Below are 26,614 nucleotides of genomic sequence, written 5' to 3'. Positions count from 1 at the left end.
TTACTAAAGATATAATTATTTTATTTTGAAAATATGCACAAAAACAAAAGATTTTAATGGGAAGGTCGATACTGCATCTCGATGACTAACTTTTCAATATTTGGTTTTATGTAGGGAAGCAGAATCCTCTGGTCAGATTCTACATTTCCCAAGCCATTTGTTTCTATTTTTAGGTACACAAGAGCTGAGAAGCTTTTTCACATAAAATTTGTGGTGGGGAAAGGAAGTAAAACCATAAGGGCCTCTCTTCTCTCCATAACCTCTCTGTCACATGTAATTCATTTGTTTGATAGCACCTCTCATACCACTGTAGGGTGTCGGAGTGCTTTACAGTGGACTACAAAGTGTAGTATTCACGTCATCTATACTGGCATTTTGTAAGCGTGCTTAGTTTGGAGATGTGCAAATTCGGGATTCAGAACATAACACTGTGGTTAGCATTGACTTTAATAATAAGAATGTATGCCTATGAAAGCAAACATTTTTTTACATAAATTGCTCATTTCTGCCAGGCGGGTTGCATTCAGCTCTTTGACCGCAGTTCATAGCTCTCTGTGCTACATTACGATTGTAATTTATGAAATGCACAGTGACAAAATAATCTGTCACAAAAGCAGTAACCCACTGTGCTGTGCACATAAAATAATGTTCTTTGCATAATGTACGTTCTTTGCAGCAGGCATGTTAACCCTCTGCGCTACCTTAGATGAGTCAGAACTATCGCTAGTCAAACCTCCCATCTCTCTCCTGCAGGAACATTAATCATATGAGTTCTCTTGACCTTTTTATTTTTTGCGTGAAAGTTGGTGGATGAATTTGAAGTGCTTTTTAAACTGCTGCATAAATAAAGTAATTAATAGAAAAACATGCTCGTGTTTCTGGGAGGCCCCAGCTGGAGAGGTGTCTTCCTGCCAGCTCAGGCCTGCGGACCCCCTGGGAATGTGTCAGGGACCCCTGGGGGTCCGCGGACCACAGGTTGGGAACCACTGTCCTAGAGTACTCTCTGGTCTTGAGATTAGCATGTGTTTTTTTTTTTTTTTTATAGCTTTCATCCAGAACAGCGTCTTCGATACTGGAATGTTGGCTTTACCTATCTCTCAGTCTGAGAGTTTTACCAGCACTTGTATAGAGATTAATTATTTATTAGGGGCATTTAAGTGTGTTTAATCGTTTTGAGGTGATCAATGCTTTTTGACATATAGATATGTGATTCTGTGTCTAAAAATACACTCATTGCTGACACTTTAATAGCACTTGTGCTGTGTTTTAATATTATGTCCGGGCAAGAGAATTATCTGGTAGACAAGGAGGCACACTTGATGGATATCCAGTTTGGAATCCATTGAAATACATCTTAGCATTGCTCAGCTGTACCTATACCTGATTGTTGACTTTGATAACTCTATTCTCAGTTGTAGAGTCTTATTAGCACAAGTTACCCTGTATTTATATATGAGGGAAAGTCTAAATCCACTTAATGGTTGTGAGGTGGAGGAGATCAATGCTTTGTTACATGTAGATATGCACCTTTGTGTCTAAAAATACATTAATTGCTGGCACATTTATAGCACTGGTTCTGTACATTATGTTGGGGCAAGACAGGGAGGCACACTTGAAGGATAGCCAGTTTATCAACCATTGAAATGATAACGTTTGCAAAAAAATTATAAACTATACTGCTGGGGGCAAAAATTGAGTAGAGGGAAAGAGTTTGCAAACAGTTGCTGCGTTACTCCAAATGAATGAGGTCACAACCGGCAGATTCCATAGACCACAAAATAAAACTGTGACCTAGTTGGGAAAAAAAGGAAACTGGCAGGTAGCTCTCAATCCTCCAGTACTGAGTTATGCTAGGGTAGGTAAGAGTGCTAGAAATCAGATATGCCTATCAGAGAATCTCTCATATCCGGCTGGTATATACAGCACCACACAACAAATGCCAAATGCCATTTGTCTACAAATCATGTGCAACTACACAAATTAAGGCAAAGGTTAGGTAAACCCTAATCATATTTGTCATACACCCCAAACCTTCTAGCATAAAATATTTCTAAATTATACCCAGCCTTTAAACAGCCTGGTTACATTAGTTTGTCATAATATGCCAAAAGAAAACTTCTCTTGTTCCCTATCTTGACATCAAGCCTGAGGCTCGTACTTCACATTTGTGCATCCATCCAGCAACTGTTTTAAGTGTTTAACCCTGCCCCTTCACTGGTATCTTATGTATCTTTCTTATGTATGGTATTATATGTGATGGTAATAGATCATATCCAATATCTTTATTCGGTGAATCTCACCATCAATGATAATAGAAAAACAAGCAAGTATATACATAAAAAATCAGAGTAAAAGAAAGAGGAGAACAAAATCCATTGACATATTATGTATAGTAAAAACATACAAGAAGATAAAACAGCTTAATAATATATGCAAGAGAGTTAAAACGAGATATTGACAATCGAGTGGGTACCTAATAGTGCATTACAGAGCTTCCATTGAAGTGCTCTTTGCCTAATCCTACACATCGCCATCACGAATCTCTACACAGCAAAGAAAACAAATTGCCTGGTGTCGGATTACATAATTCTTTAGGCTTCTTTAAATTCCCTTACCCCAAAACTGTGACACAGTCGGGCAACCCATTTCATCCTAATGCTGTGATAAATGAGGCAGAAGAATAACACGTGTTCAATGGTTTCCTGCCATGAGTTGCAGAATGAACAATAACCATTTGATTGATTACTGGTTTGACCCCACCTGGTGGTGTTCGATGCAAGGAAAGAGTTTCATATCTGAAGTGAAGATAAAGCTTTCTTGCGTGCTAGGTTATATATCACCCATGAACTGCCCTAGTGCAAAATCTACTTTCTGCATAAGAAAGGCCTGCGTCATTGAACCCAAATTGGGATGACTATACAGTAAGCTGTTTTGGTATGACCAGTATGCCCTCTTAACTTGCTCTTTGGAGATCGTGCATGCCTGCTTTCAAGTGGTCCACAAACCTCAAGACCAATGGTCGTTAGTGTGGACCTCACATATTTAACCTAGACGACTTTGCCCATACTGGGCAGGCACAACACTTCAGACAAACCCTGTTGATAAGAGCTCAGCTCCGGTGATGACCAGATCCTCTTCCAAAATAGAAGGGGTCGTAACCTTGCTATGTTAGAGATCATTTTGAGCCCCAAGTCCATCCACAGGGGTAGCAATGTTGTAATTATTGGCAGGCCAACCAACTGTTGCATAAAGTGGTTCTCTGTAGTAATCAAGGTGGGTACCCCCGTGTCCCCAGAGCTCAACTCCATACAAAGAAGATCCCAGTGCCTGGTGATTATAGACCTGCAGGGCTGGAGAAATGGGACAGTAAGGGGAAGCCCTGTGCATTTCTAGCAGCCCCCCAGAGCTTTGATCTAGTTTTAGTTCACACCTTGCAATATGAGGCTGCCATCTGAGCTGCTCAGTCAGGATTACACTGAAATATTCAAAGTTATTGACTCACTCCAGAGGGCTCCCCCTCAGTGTTGGACTCGATTGGATGAAGTGGCAGGGATTAAAAACCATATACAGAGGGCCTTATTATGAGTTTGGCGGTCAGCTAGCGGGGAGGACACCACTGTCATACTAGTGGCGCTCCTCCCATTCGTATTGCAATGTTCCCACCGGGTGACTGGTAGGAACACTGTATTATGAGTTCCTGCCAGACTGACCGGCAGGAACAGTGCTTTGATATTGATCTTAGCTCCCTTAAGGGAGCCTAGGCCAATACTGTAGCACACCAGTTCCATCGGAATATGCACTCTCTGCAATGCAGATAGTGCACATTCCAATGGTGCCATTCCGATGGTGCTGAGCAGGGAGGCCCCTGCACTGCCCATGCTATGGGCATGGGCCGTGCAGAGGCCCCCCTGTGGCCCCCGGCACTGGCTTTCCGCCAGCCTTACAATTTTGGGGTAACTGCCATGGAAAGGCTGACAGAAAGCTGAGTTGTAGTCAGCACAACAGGAGCTGAGTTAAACTCAGACCGCCGTCATCCTGTCGGGAACAATGTTCCTGGTGGGGACAGCGATCCCCTGGTGGGCCCACCCACCAGTGTTGTAATGCGGTGGTCAGACCGCCTGGAGTGCGGAGGTCCAACTGTCACCACAAGTGTGGCGGTCCTCGGACAGCCACACTCAAATGAGGCCCTTAGTTTTTGCAAGGTTGTTGTCTAAGCCTTTCACTCTGCAGAAGTTATCAAATCTATTGAGAACGTTTTGCAGGCCCATGGGAGATTTGGTCAGAAGTAACATATCATCGGGAAAACCTCAGTGCAGAAACCCTGATGTTAGCCAGGCAGGGTGCGTCTGACTCAGTGTGATCTACTTATCTTACTAAATCATTTATGAACAAGGAAAATAACGAGTGCAAAGATGCACCCCTGCCTGACACCCCTATTAACCGGGAAGAGACGAGTCAGCTCCCCCATCTGCCTATATCTTACTTAGGCAAATATTATTATAGAGCCTTATGATCGTATTCAGCACATAATGCGGGACACCCATGTCTGCCAGAACTTGCCACAACTTCAAATGGGGGACAAGGTCAAATGCAGACCTAAAGTAAAAAAACACTACGTATAGGTGCCCATGCCCCAACGGTACAATAATTCTAGATAATAAAGATGGAAGACCTGTCCTAGTGTCGCGTAGGTTCTCTTTAGCTTAATCAGACTACTGGATTAGGGCGTCGCTGCTCAAAACTTGTAGAGGGACATCTTGACCAGCAGTGAGAGGGATTTAGGGACTACAGGTTGTTCCTCTTGGTCTGCTGTGCAGGATCGGCAACATGGTGTAACTTGACGTTGTCGATGGCGACAAAGCAGTTTTCTTTAGAACCAGGCACCGGTGGTAGTATAACAGTTCTGGTACGATGTATTCCCAGGACTGGTACAGGTGCACGATCAGGAGGACCAAACTCCTTTTTCACAGCAACTTTTTCACGTACTAGATTCCCAACCTTTGGAATCCAGCTGGTAGATGTTATTGATACAACCTTAATTCCTAAGGAGGCAGCACTGACAGAAACGTTGTTATCACGGAACTAATTCCTGCAAGACAGTGCATGTTCATTTATGTCAAAAGGTGTTTCTGCCACATCCACGCCAAGACCATCAAGATCTGGAACACACATTTGAGTTCCAAATAGGCACTTGTATGAAGTACAACCCCCAGGGACTATCTAGGCAGATTATTAAGTGCTCTCTGGACTCCATACATGTGATTAAGCAAACTACGACCTGTACCTAATACTTTGGCTGTTAAGGATTGCCTTCAATCTCGGTTTCGTCGATCCACAACACTATTTCCCTTTAGATGAAATGGAGACGAGTAATGGAGTTGGATCCCTAATGAAGCCATGGCGTCTCTGAATGCCCTTGAGGCGAAAGCAGGGCCCTGGTCCAAGTGGAAAGCCGCAACTGCATATGTGCCGATAAAGACTTGCATTTCTTTAATAACAGTCCGAGCGTCAGCCGAGCGTTGTGGCCACACCCATAGAAATCTGGAACAGGAGTCAACAGCGACTGAGATGTATTTGTATGCACTGTCAGGAGTCAGGGGACCAAAATGGTCCAAGTACACACATTGTAGTGGTTTGTGAGAAATTAGGAGGGGTGTCTGTGGTGAGAGTTTGACGGTGGACCCCTTAATTTTTTGCCAGATATCACAACAAAGGACATACTGTTTGGTCTGTTTGTATAGACCTGGCCACCAATAATGAGCCTGCAATAATGATATTGTAGCCGCCACACCAGCATGGGCAGAGGCAACTCCCTCATGCACAGCTTTGATCAACTCTGGTCTTAGGTCTTTATTGGGAATTACTCAAACTCCCACACCTGGAATTTTAACTTCTGCGTCAAGGAAGCCTCCATCCAGTAGGAATATTTAATGGTATATCCTTTAGGTAAAGGTGTGCCGTCAGCCTAGCTTGCACGGCAGCCAGTATTTCATCAGCCGGTTTCGTTCTAGAACGAGTTACCGCGGCAACAGAAGCCGTGGCTACTGTTGATTTGGCTGCTTCATCATCCAGTGTATTTCCAGCAACGTGTATTCCAACGTGCTGGTGTCCAAGTGTATGTACAACATGGACATTTGGCAACGTTTCCTTCAGATCCACTATTTTCCCCCACAGAAGTCTATGTTTGATGGTGTTACCTTTGAAATCTCTGAACCCATTCTGGTGCCAGTAATGCATATATTCATTGAAGGACTGGACACAATAATACGGATCACAACCAATCAGCGTTAGCAGGTCAGGATCCATATGTCCCAGTGCCATCACCAGAGCCTTTAGCTCTGCTAGTTGAGCAGTGCAATCCCTTAGGGTTTGAGTAAAGGTATGCTGTGGATAGAATTTATTACCACATACGACTGTGCAAGCAGCGGAGTATTGAAGCTTAGTGCCTATTGCAGGTTGTGCTGAGCCATCAGTGTACATGACTCTGATACTGACCAATAGGCAATGTATTTGCCGGAACTGGGTGTTCTAGTTCATACTGCAAAAATTCTTGAGTTTGTAACTTTGGGTCAAAAATATAGTCAATGTTAGTGGCTGTCAGAGACGTTGCCCCTTGGATCCAATGTGAATGTCATGTTTTGGTGTTTGGAACACTGGCTTTCATAACAGCCTCAAGGGCCAGGATTGAAGATACGACAATAATGCGTTTCCCCTGGGCTAGTGGTCTTTCTTTAATGACAGCCATCTGAACAGTAGTGAGAATTTTCTCAGTGGGAGCAAAATGTTGTTCTGCTGTTGAATACAAATGTGATTTGTATGCAATCAGGACTGTCTCACCCTCATTAAATGTTACATAGGTGAAACCAATGACACCAGCAATTACTCTGATGACCAGATGCTTTTTATTGTCCCTCGTGTGTAAGTGTTGTGCTGCAAGCATGTCTTGTTGCAATGGTCTGAGAATCCATGTGTGTTCAACTGTCCAGAATTTCCTAGAAAAGTCAGGATGTATTAAGTCATATAAGGGTTTTGTCCGTAATGCAAAACCTGGAATGTATGTTCTGCCCAAATTTTTGAAACCCAATAGGGATTGGAGTTTTTTAAAGGTATTTGGAGGTTGTTACTGTGCGCATTTTTCTAAGAATTGTGGCGGTAGACTCTTTCCTCCACTTAATAATTCGAATCCCAGAAAAAGGACACTAAGGAAGGCTATTTTTGTTTTTTTTAAGTTTAACTTATAGCCGAATTCGGCAAATCCTACAATAATGCAGGCTACCTGTCTTAGGTGTTGCAGTAATTCATTGTCTGCAAGGTAGCTATCATCTACATAGGACAATGCTTCACGGTCAATGTCGTGCAATATTAACGTTACACATGCCGCAAACACTCCTGGACTTTTTTTATACTCCTGTGGTAAACTACAGATTTTTTTCTGGGAGCCTAGTGCGCTGAAACTTGTTAAGTCTCTACTCTCAGTAGCTATACTTTGGCAGAAGAAGCCATTGGAAGTAGCCCATATTGTTTTGTATTTTTTGCACACCATGTTGTTCATAAGTGCCGTGTTATGAGAGTTTTGTATAGCATATGTGCATGTATGATTGTTTAAGTGGCTGTAATCTAAGACTATTCTGTGTGAATGGTCTGGATTAGGTACAGTGAATAGAAGATTATTCATTGGTGAGACACCGGGTTCTATTATACCCTGGTACTCTAGTTGTGTGAGGATTTCACTCACAGGTGCTTTAGCATCATGTTTTATTGGGCACTGGGGTTGAGGTTGGGGCTGGCTTTTAATTGGAATTACATGATAGGGGGAGTCTTTATCCCACCCTACGTGGTTGTGATTTAACATGGGTGCCTGCGCCAATTCCCAATCAATGGCATAAGATTCTGCGAGCTCATCGGGAACAAGAGGCGAGAAAGAAGGTTTGACAACCTTTTCCCCATATGGGCAAGTACAGACAATTTCAGGTGGTCAATCCTTCACGGCCAGTAAAATATTATAAATGTTAATGACGCGGTCCCAGACGATTGCGTCAATTGTGCGTTCAATGTCTCCTTCTAACTGTATCATTACTTTATACACCCTATCAGACGTGGAGACATGCATGCCTGCAGTTTCAACTTGTAGAAAGAAATTATCAGTTGCTTTCACCTCCAGATGCTCTTGAAGATTCCGGCGAACTATTGTGACCTCTGTTGTGCTGTCTAGCAGAGCTAGTACCCATGTCTTGTTCTTCAATAGAGCCCTCTTCCTAAGTGGCATGACAAATCCCAACTGCTGCCACTTTTTTCTTATTAAGTTGGGGTTTGTGTTGAGGAAGTTTCTCTTCTTTTTTAACAGAAACTTCAGTTGGGCATTGTGATTCCTGTCTCCATTTCACTTACCCAGTTCCTCGCTCTGACCACCCACCTCTCTCACTGCATTTTTCCAGTGAGTCCTGAAACGAACGAGATTGACCTGTATCAGTATATTGATATCTGTCAGGTGTTTTTACATTATCTCTGTTTCTGAGATTATATCTATTCTGAGAGATCTCTGAGTGCGGAGATTCTCCATTTTCTTTTTTAGGTCGAGCGTTAGCGTTCGGCCTGCTGTACACTAATGTATACAACAGAGTGAGTTCCAGCGTTCTGATTTGTTAGTTGTAGTGTCCTTCAAAAATCCTTGCTTGCAAGTGGTTAGTTTGCCTTTTTTTCACTTTGGGAGCAGCACAAAGTACTGTGTAATTACGCTATGTCCTGTTTATCTCTACTGTAAGGGACTTTTTTTGGCATTTGCCTGTTTCACCTCAACAGTGTGGGTGCTTGTTCAGTCCCTCCTCCCCACCAGCTCCCTCTGTAAACATAAACCAACAGCAGAGGGGGGCTTTTCCAGGGCCAGCTCACCCTCGCTCTCTTCCTTTTGTTGTTTTCAGTCTGTGTGGCAATAAAAGTCCAGTCAGTAATTTATAACAAAATGAGCTCTAACTCGAGCAAACACAAGACTATTGCATTCCAAATGCTTGTTTATGAACTACAGTTGAGCATTACACTTGTAAATGTGCCCATCTGCTTGTGCAATTTTATTTTAAATGCCCTAATGGCTGTTGAATCGGATCCTGGGAGCTGCATTCAGAATTCTGCAAGTTCCTGTTTTATCTGTGATAACAATTGATATGGGGCACGATTCTGGCATGAGACGACTTCCTGACCGAGAGGAAACAGCAAGGCTTATTTATTCTGAACAGCTGAGTCGAGCCAAGCCAGAGTGCTTGCTTCAAGTTTTTTATGCAGAGGTCAGTCTCTGCTGCGGGGAGCTACACTAGGGACTGGCGGAAGGGACGCGAATGCAGCGCTCAGAGAAACACAATGAGGTCACGTCCGGATGTGTGCCGGGAAAGCGGGGCTCCCACATCTGTGCTGCTGAATAACACATAGGCTGGGAGGCACCGTCTGAAGTAACTGGAATGGTGGCTTCATCTGCTGCCGCCACATCTTAATGGATTCAAATAATTTCAGTGAGTCACGGCACCCCTGCAGTCTTCACAACAACCGGAGAGCACTAGAATAAAAACACGCATTGGTTCTTTATTCTGTGAATTGGAGTAAAAACGCTTTCGAATATTTCCTAATGAAACAAATGCCTTTGATAGTTCTGATAGAACTATGCTTGTTTACAAAATGGGACCATATACAATTAAAGAACCGGATGTGTTCCTGGCTACATCCATGGATGATACTCCGTGTGGTAATATGTCGCACACTTTCCTTCTTCATGGCAAGGCTCTGGGGGTCTCATTACGTGTTGCGCAGAAGTCCAGTTTGCCAGTGCTTCATTTGTAAAACAATTGGTGTAGTGCCCAGAATTTTGCTCTGAAGCTTGTTTTGATTGCCTTTTCAGATTCTTAAAAGGACATCAAAACACACTGAATCCTGTTTCACTGCAGATGACAGTAAGTGGGACGTTAACACATGAATGGTGAAGAATACATCCGAAACTGACATTCAATGCCATTACATTTGAGTACCCAGGAGCCATTACTTTAGACCTACAGAGTACGTATTATTAAGCACAGCTAAACTCTTATGACGAAAGCACTGCAACTATTGCTTGAAGGTAGTGAGTTGAGGTGCTGACAAAATCAACTCTGGTGCAAGAATTCTTTGGAGCATCAGGCAAAACAATATTTTTCTGTTTGGCTGCTCCCCTTCACATAACAAGAATGTATTTTTTTTAATGAACGCTGATTCAGATTGGTGCCAACTAGTGGCCATTTTTGGTGGAGCCAGAAGCCAGCACCAGTTCCCTTAATGTAAAACCCTCCCTCTGTGAAATGTTCTACTGCTAAACAAATGCATCATGCTAGCTGTCAGTTGGCTATCTTGTGGGTTTGATACACAATGGCATACACACACGTCAGCAGCACTGTGTAAATAACACCATGATTGTGCAAACAGTTTACAGTTCACAAAAATTTCTTATATTCACCAAGACGTTGCGCATTGTGAGAGAGAACAAGGCAGTTGCACAACTCAACTTTGTGCAGTCGCCCTTCCTGATGAATATGTGCGCACATCCTGGGTCCATCTTATTTTTTGCCTCACCTTCAGCGTTGTGCTGGTGGGGCCAGAGGCATAGTCGTGGCAGCATGTCTCTGTTCTTGAAAGCAGGAAACTCAAAATCCTCAGGCTTTAATGACCTTCCTCAAAATCTGAATCACGGTGTGGCAGGCATTTTTACCTGCAGCCAATCTGACTTGACAAAGGGAAAAAGTGTTCACTATGGATGCAGAATGACAAGGAAGTGCATTGTGAAATTGAAATAACCCAATAGTGCACTCCTCTGCCCACACAGTATATAAAGGGGGTGGGCTCTGGATCTTCAAATACCTTTGAGAATGAATGAAAACAAAATAAAATAAACGTCCCTTTTATAAATGAAACGCTAGGTTGTATCAATTGCTGTAGGGCAACAAACATTGGCAAAGCCAATAGGTCTGGGTTTAATGTGCTAAGGCATGCCGCGTTAGCACATTAGAGTCAGACACCTAGGAGGGATCCAGCAGGAGTGGAGCTCGGTCTATAATTGTAAAGTACCCTTTCTTCCAGTACAATGCATAGGACCGACTTGACGCTGAAGTATACACTGAAACAGCCAATAGTATTAGGTGAGGGAAGAATGTTCCACAGGGCTAAGACGTGATTGAAAAAGTCTCAAGCCAAGAAATAAACTAGTTGAAGAAAGGCAGTGGTTAAAAGGGGAGATCGAAAGCCTTCTTAATAGATGTTGTTAGTGATAGGTCTCTTTCAGCAGAATCAAAATCCTGACCTAAAAGGTTCAATTGAGGTACTCAATACTGATTAGGTATTAAAAAAAACTATCACTTTTTTGGTGGTAGAAAAAGGTAGCAGCAAATATACTGTCATGCATGCAGAGAAGTGAGATGTATGCGTTTTTCTTAAATCTTCCATCATTGAAAGGCTAGTTAAGTTATTTGGTAATTCTATTGGTCAATCAACCAGGCAAATCAGTGCCATGCAAGCCTTAAAACTACATTTGCAGTTTTGCAAAGCTGGAAGACACTCCATCTAACTAAGTGGCATTGTATGAATGTAACCTCCAACAGGTTTGTATACTTGCAGGAACAATTCAGCCGTTCATCCTTCTAAGGTTGACACATTGAGGACCATAGTTCATGCTATTTAGAGTGCTTTATAACGTTAAAAACTCTGATGACCAGGACTACATAATTAATGCATTAGAATTATCATTGGAGTTTTGAGCAGACAACCTTTAAGTGCACCACAACAGTGCCTTAGTCAATGCTGAAACAAGGGCCAGAGTAGTCCTCATATTACAAATGCTCCTGGCCTATCAAGTCTAAAGGATTGTAATGGTTATTATCAGGGGGATTTGAAAAGAGATTATACAGCACATTTTGTGCCTTTTCTGCTTGTATAACAACATTTGACATATTACTTTGAGTCTTGACCTCAGAGTAAAATATATTTTTCCCAACTTTGAAAAAAAAAACAATTGTGAATGGGGACTCAGAAACCAGAATCTTGATGTCCTCAAGTAACACTGTAAGTTTTGCACTAAACAAAGTGGCTTGCCGAGGACAATCAAGCCAGTTGCCATCACTTTACAGAAAAGCAAGTCCTTAAAAAACAAGTCGCAGGACGAACTAAGACTTTTTTTTAAAACATTCTTTTTTTTGTAATGAGACTTTAAAGTACACACTGTCATCACACAAACAATGGTACAAATCTCCAGTCTGGAGAACTGAAGTAAGACCCTGTTTGGGGTCACCTGTGGGATCCTACTCACAGCTCCATCAGTGCACCATAGTTCACACACTCCAAGCCCTCAGACATGCCAGTGCCAGGAACCCCATACACGCTGTTTGCCAGAGCACCTCAGTTCTTGCAGTCAGTACACTCTGCTGCTCCAGTCCTGGGATCTCGGGCACAGCTCCATCAGTGCACCTCAGCTCATACACTCCAAGCTGCTCAGCCGTGCCCAAAGCCCACACACACTTTCTGCCAGAGAACCTCCTTTTTGTTTACTCAATGTTTTCTTTCTACCCCACTTTTCTCTTTCCAACTCTTAAAATCCACACATTAACAGTTTCTCTCTTTCTTTCAACTGTTTATTTCTACTTCTTTCCCTTTTTTTTATTTCTGTGTTCCTCTTGCTACCTCCTCTTTCAAACTCACAAAAACTTGTGTTCATTCTTTCACAATTGCTTTCTCTTCCCTTCATTCTTTCTTTGTCTTTTTATTTGCTCTTTCCTTTAACTTGGTATGCATTCTTCCAATTTTTATTTTAGATCTTTCTTTCTTCCTTTCTCTGGGGTTTTCTTATCTTTATCTGTCAATTCACATTTTAGTAAAAATTCCTCTTTTTACCATCTGTGTGTGGAGCCATAAGTTACTTGCTGGGACCCGAAGTGTGAAAGTGGGTTTCCAATTTTTCGTCTGTGCGAAATGTGTCAGTACATACGTTTCATGGTTCTTTCGCTGCTTGTTTCTTTCACCATCTCTCTTTTTTCTCTAATGTTCATTTTTCTCTTTTTTTAAAAACTTCTTTCATTGCTTTTTCCTCTTTATCTTTCATTCGCTAGCTTCCTTCCCTTTTTTCTTTTGTTTCACGTTTGCTCTATTTCTTCTCTTAGTTGTGTTTTCTAGTTCTTTCTTTCCCCTCTCTCTTTTATTTCTTTGCAATCCCTTCTCTTTCTTATTTTTGTCTGTTGTATTCCTTTCACTTCTCTTCTTCTGCCCCATCCGCTTTCTCTCCTGAGGTCTAGTTATCAATGTAGCAACAGGTGGAATGTCACCATGGCACAGAGATCTACAGACCTCACTCAACTCCAATTACTGCTGTATTTTCCTACTGAAATTGCAGTCAACCATTTTCCTTTCTTACTCCAGGGCCCAAGGCACCGTTACTACGGCAATCGTCCTCTCCATCTTTACTTCAGACTCCCTCTTTCCTTTCAACCTCCAATCTGTCCCAAATTATATTTTTGTTATGGTGTTTTGAGCATTACACTCTCATGGCAAATGTTTATTTCTGATAAAGGTTTATATGATAATTGTATATGTTTTAAGATAGAGGAAGAAGGTAAATAGAAATGGATTAGTTAAATGCTGGGCCACTGGAATTTTTATGGCAGGAAAAGAGGGTTGACCAATTTATGTGCCGAGAAGAGTCCAGTTATTAATTCAGAATGCCAATAGCTCTAACTCCAGAAAATGTGAGACCTATTGCATTGCAAATGCTTGTTAGGTGTTTGTTGTTTTTTATCCCAGCAATTTTTAGAACCCTCAGGTGTTTGCTTGATAGAATCTTTATTAGATTTACCCTGAAACTATGATTTTGTTGGTCTGGCCTCAAGACTATCTCAACCAATACTAAAGTAGGTCTCTGCAATAATCTTTGGCAACTCACAATCTTGATCCTGTGGAGAAATGTCCCGGAGCCGCATACGCACTGCTAGTGAAACTGCTTCCCCTTTAAGGTTACTTAATAGAATTGAAGATACCGTGGCAAAATTGCCCATAAGTTGCATCCCCAAGTCGAGGGCCGGGGCAGCCCTGTATTCATCTTGAATTTGTTTTAACACTTCCGGTAGATTGGTAAGTGTCAGTGTACCATGTGCAGTAGTATAGAGCAAGGCAAGTACTGTGCCCCAAGTATTGCAGTTATCTACTGTGGAAACCATGCTCTTCCCGTTTGGCGAGTACTTTACCCATGATCTAATGTACAGTCGCAGGATTAATACCTTGAGTTACTGCATGTAGTTGCAGTGGGGAAGCACGTTCTGGGTTTGTATTTATTTAATGTTTGCATTACAAACTGTTCTAATAGTCTGTATATTTTCATAAGCTCAGTATATAAGCAGCGAACCTCAGCTACCGTCAAGGTTGGTGCATAAGGGCGTGGTGTATATGTGGCCAATAAAAGCCAGGTAGGACCATTATTACTTAGAGGACCTAACCTAACATGCAAGACTGTATGTGGTAGAGCTCCAGCAAGCCAATTATTATGGTCTTGATAAAATAGAGATATTTCTAGATTTGCATATGCTCCCTCTCTCTCTCTCTATATATATATATATATATATATATATATACATATATATATATATATATATATATGGGGCCCAAGAATAGAACATTTCTATTATATACTAAATAAATGTGCAGTAAGGGGTGGTTGCATATTGACCACAATTGCTACCTGTTGCGGGTTCGCCATTATGAATGGTAAATTTTGTTCAGAGATAAGCACTCCAAATAGGGATTATCCTTTTAGGGTTCAAGCTTGAACAACCTACAGTGTTAATTAGGTACTCCCTACTTAGCTGAGGAGGAAAATCCTCAATACCACAGACATCTCCGTAAAAAGTACTGAGATGTCTTTGCATGTAGTGAGAGAGATACTCAGGAAGACCCGAAAATTAGTACCTGACAAAACGTTGGCGGCGCTGTGTCGCGTAGGTTCGCATTATCCTAATGAGACTACTGGATTCGGACAGCAGAATCACCTGACTGCAGGGAACTAAGTCTGATCCCACACCATGTGACATTTGTCGGCCTAATCCGGGTTTGTTCCACCTAACTAGCAGTGCCTCATCTCCACCCAAGAGCAGGGATGATTGGGCAACCGGGCGCATGACATAAATGACTCCTCAGGGAAATTGTGGTCACTCAGATCTCATCTGTTTCTCTTAGTTATATCAGTCTCACATATCCAAGGACAATCTGAGGCAGAGAAAAGCTCAATAAGGTTTTATTGAAGTAACTGCATCTTAGATAATAAAGCATGTATTGCAATAACTAGGACGATGAAGCACAACAAGATTAAAATTGTGACAAGGAGAGTAAAACACAAAAATAACACTACCATGTTGTCACTAAGGATTGATAGGGACAGTTCCTACCTAAGCTATGTTAGAGCACAGTATGTTAAGCTCTAATTCTGCCTTTAAGGTTTCCCCTGGGAAGACATTATCCCTCATACCTGAGGAAGAGGCCTGTAGTCTACATAAGCAGCTGCAGCAAAGCAATCAGCAATCAGCATACAGTCGTGGTCATCTGGCTGGAATCTCCATCTAATGTGCATGGGTCAAAGTAGTGTTTTTATAATAAAACAGCTGATGTTCCAAGAAAGGATCCCCATGTAAGATTGTGTATGTTTCTGTGAACATTGGAGACAAAGCCTACCACTTTTGCCGGCAACCTATCTTACTGCAGCCTTGAGAAAAGCACAGAGTGAAAGAAATGTCTTGTTTGAGAAAGCAAAGCTGGCCTATGCAAAGAACAGCTAGATAGAGAAAATAAAACAAGACCGCAAATGTGGCTACTGTTAAAATAGTTAAAATAATATAATTAAGCTAAAATAAAACATATCTAGGTTAAAGTGCACGGTGGCAGGCCTATTTTGCTAAAATAACGTGTATAAAACTATGGTTAAAATGGCTACACAACACTAGTGTGCTAGTACACTCTCTGAAGCCTGCTTGTAGCGGGGTCAGTATACCAGAAGTGGTCATTCAATCTTGGAGATTTCTCATGATGCGAAGACTTTCTGAGTGCTGTCAATGAGGCTTATCGGCCTATAACTAGTGGGGAGGATTCTGGATGGCTTCTTATAAATAGGGACAATCTCAGCTCCAGCCCACATTGATGGAATAGGGGCTCCTTTCAATATTGCATTAAAAAGGATAGCAAAATAGGGGGTCCATACTTCAATCTCATCCAATTAGAGGTCCATAGGAATCTTTATGCTGTGCAATGGCCTGTCTTACTTCCTCAAGACCAAAACTTATAGTCTCCTGCAGGCCATTTATCAGAGCAGATAATCTAATAATAGGATGAAGATCATTATAACTAACTGGAGCTACATCACAGTTATCTTAATCATGATATATAGGCTGTTCCTTGGAAGAATGCAAATTGGAAGAATATGCAGCCAATTCTGACATTGTAATATAATTTCCCACATGAATAAACAGCGTCACAGGAACCAGTTGCAATGATATTCCAAAACGATTGTGAGTCTTTTCTCTTGACTGCTGCAAGTAGGCAAGGCCCATTTCTTGATTTCCTACTCTCTCTTGCCCCCACATATAGCATCTTTATATGCCCTTCTGGCTATTTGAATTACTAGTCTGTTGCTCTATTTGATTGAACCTGTTAACACCTTGAGAGCCTGACTAGGGCCTCCAAACTGAGCGGCTAGCCTCTTTGAGGAAATGGCACCTTAATTTTAAAGACAATGGGGCATGGTTGAGACTCAAGTTGGTCAGATTCGCACTCTGATCTGCAGGTGTGTTTAATAGTGACATCTGCTCCTGAGTCGCCTCAGAAGCTGCTTTATAGACTTCAGCGATTGACTCCCTAGACCACGATAACTCACTCCCTTCGCCTTTTTGGGGCCACAGTTAACTTTCTATCAAAGGGCTTAATAACCTCTGGCTGTGCAGCTAGAATATGGCATCTTAGTTCGAGAGCCAACACATTATGATCACTATCCTGGCAGGGAAGGACCTCCATATCAGTTCACATAGGCCAAAATCGGAGGTCAAATAAAAAGTAATCAATTAGACTTGTGGACTGTGGTGTATTCGAAGGTATGATTGCCTTCTTTATCTGACTTGGGCCTACCATTACACACTCTCAATCCTCCATTCAATACTAAGGATTTAAGTTGGAGAGTCAGAGGGGTCAATTTGTTTATGGGGGGATGGCTATCTTAGGGATGTGCCACAATTGGTCTTCCTCTCTTAAATAAAATTCCACATGAGCATGTAGGGGCTCAAACTGACAATTAAAATCTCCCCCTACCATCTTAACAGTCTTGCCCGGAAGATCGGCCAAATGGACGGATAACATTTGGATCACTTCAGACTCAGATTTTCTTGCTGTTGGCCAGAAATAAACATTAAAGATAAAACAGATAGCCATACCTGGAGAAGTTAAAGTGATACACAAAATATCTGGGTAATCTAACACAATTTCAAAAATACTACATATAAGGGTAGTTTTGACCCAAGTTGTTAAACCCCCTGCTGGCATACCCCTGCCGAGAAAAATTGCCTCCTTGCTATATGTCACAAACCCTGAACAGTGCACTTGGACATATTTTCTAAAATATACATATATCATAAGTATCGATGAATGTAGATCACTTAGGGCAGGACAATTTGTATGTCAGACCATCTACATACCAGGATAACAACCTGGTGGTTGTAGTGATCAAGGCCGCACCTCCCCCACACCCCTACCCTCAACCTTGTCAAAAATGTACAAAACAGACCATTTTTCCCCTAGCAACTACATGAGAAAGAAGTAATACTACCCCAACATGAGGGGTACTGGCACTTTCGTCTGCATGAAGTGCAGCAGGTGCAGTTTCAACCAGTCTATCTTCCTTTAGCAGATCAAGCCCTCCCCCCAATGCCATCCATAAGGACCTCAGCCACTGCCGAGTTTAAAGCATCACAGTTCATCCTGTGGAAATAGGAACCTGTAGCTAGGCAGTCTGGCCCACAGGGTGTCAATCTTATAGAGGTGGATGCGCGATCTAGTGGGCTGGAATTCCTACAATGATTAGCCATCCCAGCAGCATTATCTTAGCGCACACACCCCTCTTTTCAGAAAGTCAGTCATTACCACCCATATCTGCTAGGACCTGGAATCTTTTTTGCAGGGGAAGGTTAGAGTGAACGTGCTGTCTGCTATGGGATTGAATTGAAGATTGACCCCAATCATTCCTGTGGATAGGCTGGGACAAATGTCTATAGAAGAAACCAAGCGGCAAGATTTTAATTAAACTTGGTTTAACCATACCATCTTTTGCTGATGCCAGTACTTGCCTTGCAACCGCAGGGTCGCGAATACTGAAGATTATAATGTCTCCTTGAAATTTCGTCCCCATATGGCCTATGCCCCCCACCCACCCTACATAAAGAATCTCATTATGAAAGTTCCCTTGGCAGCTCACATTATTGTTCAGCCAATGGATACTTTGTTCTTTAGGGCACTTGTTGGTTCAGGTGAGTCAATCACAAGGGTAAGAATATTGGCTAGGGTGATTACGTAATCGCGATCAAAGGGATCAAAGGGAAGGTAGCATGCCTTTGCCAGCGGCTTCCAGGCAGGCCACCAGGGAGAACTTGGGTCCCACTTCTCTGAGGCACAGTGTTGGCGACTACTCCTGAAGTCATGGCCCAAGACAGAGTTATGGTGTCTGCACCATCTCTAGACTCAGCTCCCCTTATATCAGATGAAAGCTGCATGGCTGGTACTGCACTGGAGGTTGGTGGATTAGCCCCGACTGCACCGGGTGCAGCAGGTGACTGTGTCATTTGTGAAGAGACAGGATCACATTCTCCTAGTTTGATTAAAAGGTTCAAATTGGGCTCAATGATAGCAAGGCGATCATAGATCGGACGTAGTTTGGAATCCAAAAATTCACTAAGACTCGTGCTCAGACCATCCCAGAGATTGATACTCGGGTGCATGAGATGGTCTGGTCATCGTTAGTTAGGTTGGTTTTGAGTTAATGTTTTTTTTGCTTCTGTGACCTTTTCCTTTGCTTCACCATGGGCTCAGGTTCAGGTGTGCACACTAAACTTGCGGAGCCACAGGAGCAGCGGCGGCCCTATCCCCCAGAGTATTCCATGCAGATCCAAGATTAATGTCAGTATTCGCCCAAGGGAGAGCTAGAAATGCATAGGCCTTGGTCAATGGATGTAGAGGGGTTGTTGCTGCTTGTGAAAGAAATTCTAGGTGTTTTAGTTAGGGGCAAGCTATCTAACTCCCTAGTTACAAGTGAAAGTTGGCATTTGGACAACTTTGTTTCATTGGAAACAAGGTCCACTGCCTGCACCAAGAAATTCTCAATGGTTGAACGAGTGTGTGTGAACTTGTGTGTCTAAGGCACTCACCATAGTAGCCTTTCTTTTTCCCATGATATATCCAAAGTGCAATATCCAAGGGCAAGTAGTGCAGTATCAAATTAAAATGACAGTTAAAAACCTTTAAGAAAATTCTAGCAGGTATTGCAGACAACCCAGGTAATCCAGGTAGTGCAAGAAGAAGTGCAAATAGTGCAAATTCTACCACAGTGCAGGTGTGGTCAATGCCGTGGGTGAGGGCCCACCAGGCCACAAGAACGACAACAAGCAGCAGAAATACTACTTGTATACTTCTCTACAGCAACAACAACTTCAGCAACCAATTGGCAGCAAACAACAGTGAAAATAGTCCACTTCCCTCCTCCCACTAGGCCTGCAGGTGCCGCCGCCTCCACGCACACACTCAGCTGAAGTTGAATCCTTTTGGCTGTACATCACAGGATAGCCTAGCACAACATGGCATGAGCTTCCCCCGCTGACCAACCACCTCCCATTGCCCTCCCACCGCCTTACCACCCTGTCGCACACTGTGTTTACCTGTCTCCAAGAGTGAGGCGAGGATTTAGAGTACAGTGGCAGCAGACAGGTAGAGCGACAGACAAAGCGGCAGCAATACTGCCTACTTTTACAGCATGGCAAGAAGTGGACTGGGGTAGAAATGAAGTGGCATATGGGAGATAAGGTGAATCCGAAACGGCCTCAAAGGCCCTGTTGTTCATGGCGCTCCCTGTGGCTTTACCTGGGTGCAGCACATGTGGCCGGCACAAGCACGGCATCAGAGTCAAGGGGGAGAGCCCACTAGGAAAAGAGTAAAATCATCATGCTTGGCTCTTGTTTTGTAAAAAGGATTTTGAACTAATGCTTCTTTTAAAAATGTTATTCAGTACTTCTCAATGCTTTGTCAGAAGTCTGCATTCTGGTGAATTGTGGGGGTCATGGAGGAGCCACAAATCACCTCAAAATCAAAACTTCTTCAAGGAAAGAAAAGCTGTAATACCAAAAGGTGTAAGTTTGCAAATCTACAGCTACAATGTGCTGAAAACATATTATTTTATTTTCAAACAAAATCAAAATGGCCAGGCACGTGATGCACAAAAGATCATCAGAACCAACATATTTAGCCTCTTTAGTGCAGTTGTCGACTTGTTGCCAACAGCTATACTACTTTAACAATGTGGTGATTCGGAAACAGTTGGTGGCTGCACAAGTAAATCAAAAGCTTCTGGTGAAAACATAAGAAGCATTTTCTTTTAAAAAATTAAAGTCAGAATGTGAGAGAAAAGATTAATTTGCATCTCAAGCTTAATATTTTCTTTGCTTTGTTATAACACCAACACACAGACACCAAAGCAAAACAAAGTGAAAGTAGACTGCACTAATGGTGTGATTTGCTCTCATTTTTGATTGGTGCTGGGGACATAACTCTGCCCCCTGCCATGAATCTCTGCAGGAGAGGCAGCAATGGAAAAGTCACTATGGGCCACATGTAGCAACATTCAGAATTGCGACCCGCAAATTGCGAGTCAGAGCGACTCGCAATTTGCGAGTCGCAATTCTGAATGTTGCATGGTGTCCCTGACACCAGCTGCAATTCGCAAGGGGGTTGCAAATGCCCACCTCATGAATAATCATGAGGTGCGTTGCATTTGTGACCCTCTTGCGAATGGCAGCCCTCACAGGGATGGTGGCCTGCTGCGGACAGCAGACCACCATGTCTGTGACTGCTTTTTAATAAAGCTGTTTTTTTTTTTTGTAATGCAGTCCGTTTTCCTTAAAAAAGGAAAACGAGATGCATTACAAAAGCGAAAAATGAAATGTGTGAATTTCATTTTTTCAGAGCAGGCAGTGGTCCTTAGGACCACTGCCTGCTCTGAAATGTTTTTGCAGTGCCATGCAGTGAAATGGGTGTAAAATGCGTTTGGTTTGCGACGGCGTTCGCGGTCACAAACCAATCCTACATTGCACTGCGACTCGCAATTAGGAAGGGAACACCCCTTCCTAATTGCGACTCGCAAATCCATTTTGCGATTCAGTAACCAGGTTACTGAATCGCAAAATGTGGTTTGTGCACTGCAATGTGTTTTTTGCACGTCGCAAACAGCAAAATTAGCTGTTTGTGACGTGCAAAAAGCTTGCTACATGTGGCCCTATGTCCTCTGTCTACGGCAATCTTCAAGAAGGGATCAACACCACTAGTCACCAGGAAGATCTTTTTTATTTTGTGGGTGAGAGGCCCCTTGTGCAAAAAACAATGCACCCCTCCAAACTGAGCAATACAATCTTTCTTTTGGGGGACTTTTCCCCCAAGGGAGAGGAAGGTCCACTAGACACCATGTTTTTGAAACTTAAAGGAATGGGGGCAGCTCACCCTGGCATCAAACCATGTCTTCATATAGTGTCCCTGGACAGCAGGAATTTATTTTTCGGGGGTGGAGCAGCTCCTTTGACAAGGGCCAAAGCGCCTCTTCACCATCCAGGGCAATACAATACTATAGGATAGGCCTATAGTTTTATGTGTAGAGGTCTCCACCTAGAATGTGGTATTCCCACAGTCATAAACTTACAAATATATATCTGTAAAAATACAGCGATGATTGAGCCACTGTGTAGTTATAGATACAACAAACTTCATATGAAGAGTGTTTTTTGTTTTGTTAATAGCCTTGGAGGGCCATACGCTGAATCCTAATAACATTTTTTTTTTTAAAGTACTTCCACCTCAGCTCCTTGAGAACGTGAATGGGAGAAGCAGTTGTTACTGTGATCAATATGCCTATTACAGGTTTACATATTTTCATTAATATGAAGGCTGTTTGAATGAAAAATGCCCTTGCTATGCATAGTCAAAAGACATCCTGACACAACAGCTCAGTCCACTAATTATGTTGATACAATCAATGTTTTGCCCTTTTTACATGCACTACAGTTCCGGGGGAATTTTTGCTTTGTGAATGATAAGAATAGAGTTATATGATGGGATTATCTAGCTCCTTTGATCAGCTGTGTGAACAACTGTAAAGAGAGCAAAATACTTTTTCGCAGGGATAAGCAACCTAGTTTTGTCCTATCAATATAGGGAAAGATCACTGCTTGGGCCATAGCTTTAAATTTTCAAGAAGAATACATTTCTTGATTTTTAATAACAGTGCTAGTTGACAATATGCCTTCTTGGATGTTTTATAAACAACTTTACAATGATAATGGAAAATCCAGAAGTAGTCTAAGCTATATTTTGCCAACATTGATCTAAAATCATGGATGTTTCATAAGAGAACAAAAATGCACTTAGTTATCTTTTGAGTGAAAATAATATTATCCTCAACATCTGAACCTTTCTGACACATAAACAGTTCCTTAGGCAGTGGATATCCTCTGTGGATGACTCCTGTAGATGTAGCTGGTTTTCGTCACTGTACTGGTGAATGGAGAAACTCATACCAGCCACAAGCTCTCCCAGCTGCTTGTCGTAAATATTAAAAAGTAAGGTGGGTGACAAGATCAATTCCCAGGACACAGTACATGTAGATGGCAGTTGAAGAAGTCTTGTTGAGATCATCTGGACAAATTGTTTATGTCCAGACATGGAAGATGTGGCTGATTCTAAGATGTACAGGTTAGAAAATCCATTACCTTAATGACATAAATTCAGAGAGCAGGGATAATTAGAAAGCTTGCTATTTGGGACCCTGTCATAGCAGAAAAGTGTCTCCCCCTTCTCAGAGTCAGGCAGTGAAAAATAATATGATAGTCAAACAATTTTATTTTCATTTTATTTATCACTGTCTGAGCCATGGAATCTAGGGCGGGGCCAGGCCATGTCAGGGAGGAAGAGTGGTGGGCACTGTAATGTGCGCATGTCGGTTTGGCCGGCTGTCTTAGGACAGCCAAACTGACACACATACCAAAATTTTTCCAAACTAGCTGAGCTACAAAGCCCGGTGGAGAAATGGCAGACTCCCTGTGCCTGAGAGAGCATCAGACCAGCCCGCTCAGGCCAATCCAAGCGCTCCTCTCATACCTGGTATAACAAGAGAGAAGCATCTGGATTTGGAGCCTGTGCTTTGTGCCCCAGTGACTGCCAGGAGGATGAGGAGCACCAAGGCGGATGGTGCCGGGGCCCAAAGCAGCAGTTACGTTTTTATTCTTTATTCTTGTTCCCCTAACACCTCATCACTTTACATTGGAGACAGCTGCCATTGCTCACCGGTTTAAGATCCAGGGTTCCTTAGTACAAGCCAGTGCTGCTCTCAGTTTGTCAGCCTCTGTTGCAACGGTGGCATTTTTGAACATTTCCCAGGCAAAATTCCACTCGTTTTCCCCACCTTTTGCTATAGCGTGGCAGTAGATGGTGGACTTCAGGTTTGGAGCAATGCTGTAAGAATAAAGGATAAAGACACATGAAGGTGCATAGTTGCACAATTTTTATGCATATTTTTTTTTAAAATTGATTAATATTGTTATTTACTAGTAAAGTTTACGTTCAGATTGAAAAGTAGTTTTCTCATGCTCCTATATGTAATTTCTTAGCTTTAGATACATTACATGTTAGGTCAATATTGGCTCAAATATTTTTATATTGTTAAGTAAAGAAATGTTGATGGTGTGACAAGCTAATGCTGATAGCACGGGGAGCAAAGCATGACGTCTCTCATGGAAAGCCTGATAGAAGAGTATATTCCATGAGAGTGACATGATTCATATTAGTATGGTTTGGAGTTCACATTCCATTGTATAGTCCTTAGTTTTACTTGTGTCTTTTGGCCTGTGTGGAGGATAAGTAAAGCCTTGTTCCACAGGCTTTTTTCAGTTGTCCACTGCTGTAAAGATACCTCATCCCTTGCTTCAATTGTCCTGCCTGACCAGTGGCGCATTCTGCCATCCTACCTGAGTAATAAACAGGTATGTGACAGTGGTGTAACAAAGACCCCTGCAGCCCTGTGATGCTGGGGGCCTGACCTTCCGGGGGGGCCCTCAGCACAGTACCTGGTCTGAGGCATCCTGAGTGAGTTCAGAGGGGGCCCTCCATGCACATTTCAGTAGAGACGCCTCAATTTTCACTAAGCCACTGGTATGACAAACCACTAATAGGATGTTTAAAATTTTGGGCCCCTTAATACTTGCTGTTCTATTAATCTGCATGCCCAAGAGGATCACCTCCTGAACTACACTTGTCAGGGTAGGAGCAGGCATTAAAAGACAGCATGTGATGAGACGGCTGGAACAGAATTATCAGGAGTTTTTTAGAGGATTCACTAAAGGTCAGCATATTCAGCCAAAACTATGATGACACTACCACCATCATGCTGAATTTGCACTCTATATCCCTATTGTGAAGTGTTCAGTTAAAAAAGAATTGATTCACTTTCACAGTTCTTTGCTTTATTTGTTCAGAGCATGCCGGATTAAAATGTTGCATGTGGTTTTATCAAATTGTGTTAGCATTTGCTCTATGTGTTTGGTATAACATTAACATCACTAACATCAATCACAGAGTAGCAGTGTCACACTACCAACAGCAGTTTCACAATTTTCATAGAGCACTAGTCACAGGCGATCAACAGGACTCTCACACTCTCAAAGCCTAGTACCAAAATCCAGTAAATTTGGGTGATAGCGAAAAGGCCTTTCATTGTTTGGTGAGTTTGTGTGTGTGCGTGTGTCAGAGCTACTGGCTTTGCCAATGCATGTATAATTTTATTGAGTAAGGCTAAGAAATGTATACCTCTATCCCCCTCCTAAGTGAAAGGATGTAAAAATCTCAGTATCCTTTTGAAGCATGCCATATTTAATTGGTTCCCTGCATATGTGCTATTTGTTGTAGTAAAGCTCAAGAAGCACTTAGTAGGTAAGGGTGTTTTAAAACAAGCTTGAAGATACAACCTCAGAGCCACCTCTAACAGAAATTACACAAATGACAGTAGGACTCATCACTTGCATGGAATGAACTAATACTGAGGAACCGAAGGGGGGCAGGCAGATGGGCCATACCATGCAGTACTGTATATAAATATACATTAGGAAGATATAAATGTCCTACTTAGTGTGGCATTAATAATGAAGTAGATAAATAACTACATTGAATTAAAATTGGTACAAATCTCTTTCCTATAACACATTTTCTTTTCTTATTCTTATGAGAATAACACATTGAAGAACATGGTTCCTAAAGGTTGTTGCTGGAAAATATAATCTCTATACCAGACAGGACCATAGCTTTAATGAGACTTTACTTCTGGTTCGGACTGATCAAAACTAGATATTGGAGATTCATTGTTGCTGAAGCTTGTCACTTGATTGGGGGGCAGCCCCTTAGGCAAGGGTTGCTCACCAGTGGGCAAATTGTATTTAGGCTATTTCGCCCCCCTATTGTTCTTAGACACTAGGTATTTTTTTGTTTGTTTATAATGTAGGGTCGCTCCCCTGGGGGGCATTTAATTATTAGGCATTTTCTGCCCCACCGGGGGCATATCGGCCTAGTTAAATTAGGCCGATCTGCCCCCCGGGGGAGGGGGCAGAAGCCACTAGACATCAGGGTTAATTTTTTTTTTCTTTTTTTTTTTTAGATGAGGGGAGCGACCCCTTAGGCAAGGGTCGTTCCCCTGGGGGCTAATTGTATTTAGGCCATTTATGCTCCCCTGGGGGGCACACTGGCCTATTTTTCTTAGGCCAATATACCCCCAAGGGGAGCAGAAACCACTAGACACCACGGATTTCCTATTTGAATGTCAACTTCATGGAAGGGGAGTGACCACTTAGGCAAGGGTCACTCCCCGGGGTGGACTAATTTATTTTAAACCATTTCTGCCCTCCTTGGGGGAAGATTGGCCTATTTTAATTAGGCCAATCTGCCCTCGGGGAGAGAAACCACTAGACACCAGGGTTTTTTTATTTTTATATGTTTTACAGATGGGGAGCGACCCTTTAGACAAAGGTCTCTCCCCTGGGAGGCAATTTTATTTTAGGCCATTTCTGCACCCCTTGGGAGCAGATGGGCCTCTTTTTCTTAGGCCAATCTGTCCCCAAGGGGGTGTAGAAGCCTCTAGACACCAGGGATTTTTTTTTGGACCAATTTCACGCAAGTGTCGCTCCCCAAGGGGGCAAATGTATTTTAGGTCATTTCTGCCCCCCCTGGTGGCAGATTGGCCTCTTTCTATTAGGCCGATCTGCCCCCAGGTGGGGCAAAAACCACTCAATCACCAGGA

General features: G+C 42.5%; 1 protein-coding gene across 2 annotated transcripts in view; it reads right to left on the bottom strand.

The window, feature by feature from the left end:
- Nucleotides 1–26,614, bottom strand: part of LOC138284178 (aminopeptidase Ey-like) — a 534,815-nt gene that overhangs the window by 73,648 nt on the left and 434,553 nt on the right. For both annotated transcript variants that reach the window (XM_069222674.1, XM_069222675.1), the window contains exon 18: nt 23,617–23,784. In XM_069222674.1, the coding sequence (XP_069078775.1) occupies nt 23,617–23,784 (168 nt within the window). The remainder of the gene's footprint in view (nt 1–23,616; nt 23,785–26,614) is intronic.

Source organism: Pleurodeles waltl, chromosome 3_1 (genome assembly GCF_031143425.1).
Source record: "Pleurodeles waltl isolate 20211129_DDA chromosome 3_1, aPleWal1.hap1.20221129, whole genome shotgun sequence".
Lineage (NCBI taxonomy): Eukaryota > Metazoa > Chordata > Amphibia > Caudata > Salamandridae > Pleurodeles > Pleurodeles waltl.
Note: the sequence above shows the minus strand (reverse complement) of the source record. Positions and strands in the feature narration are given on the sequence as shown.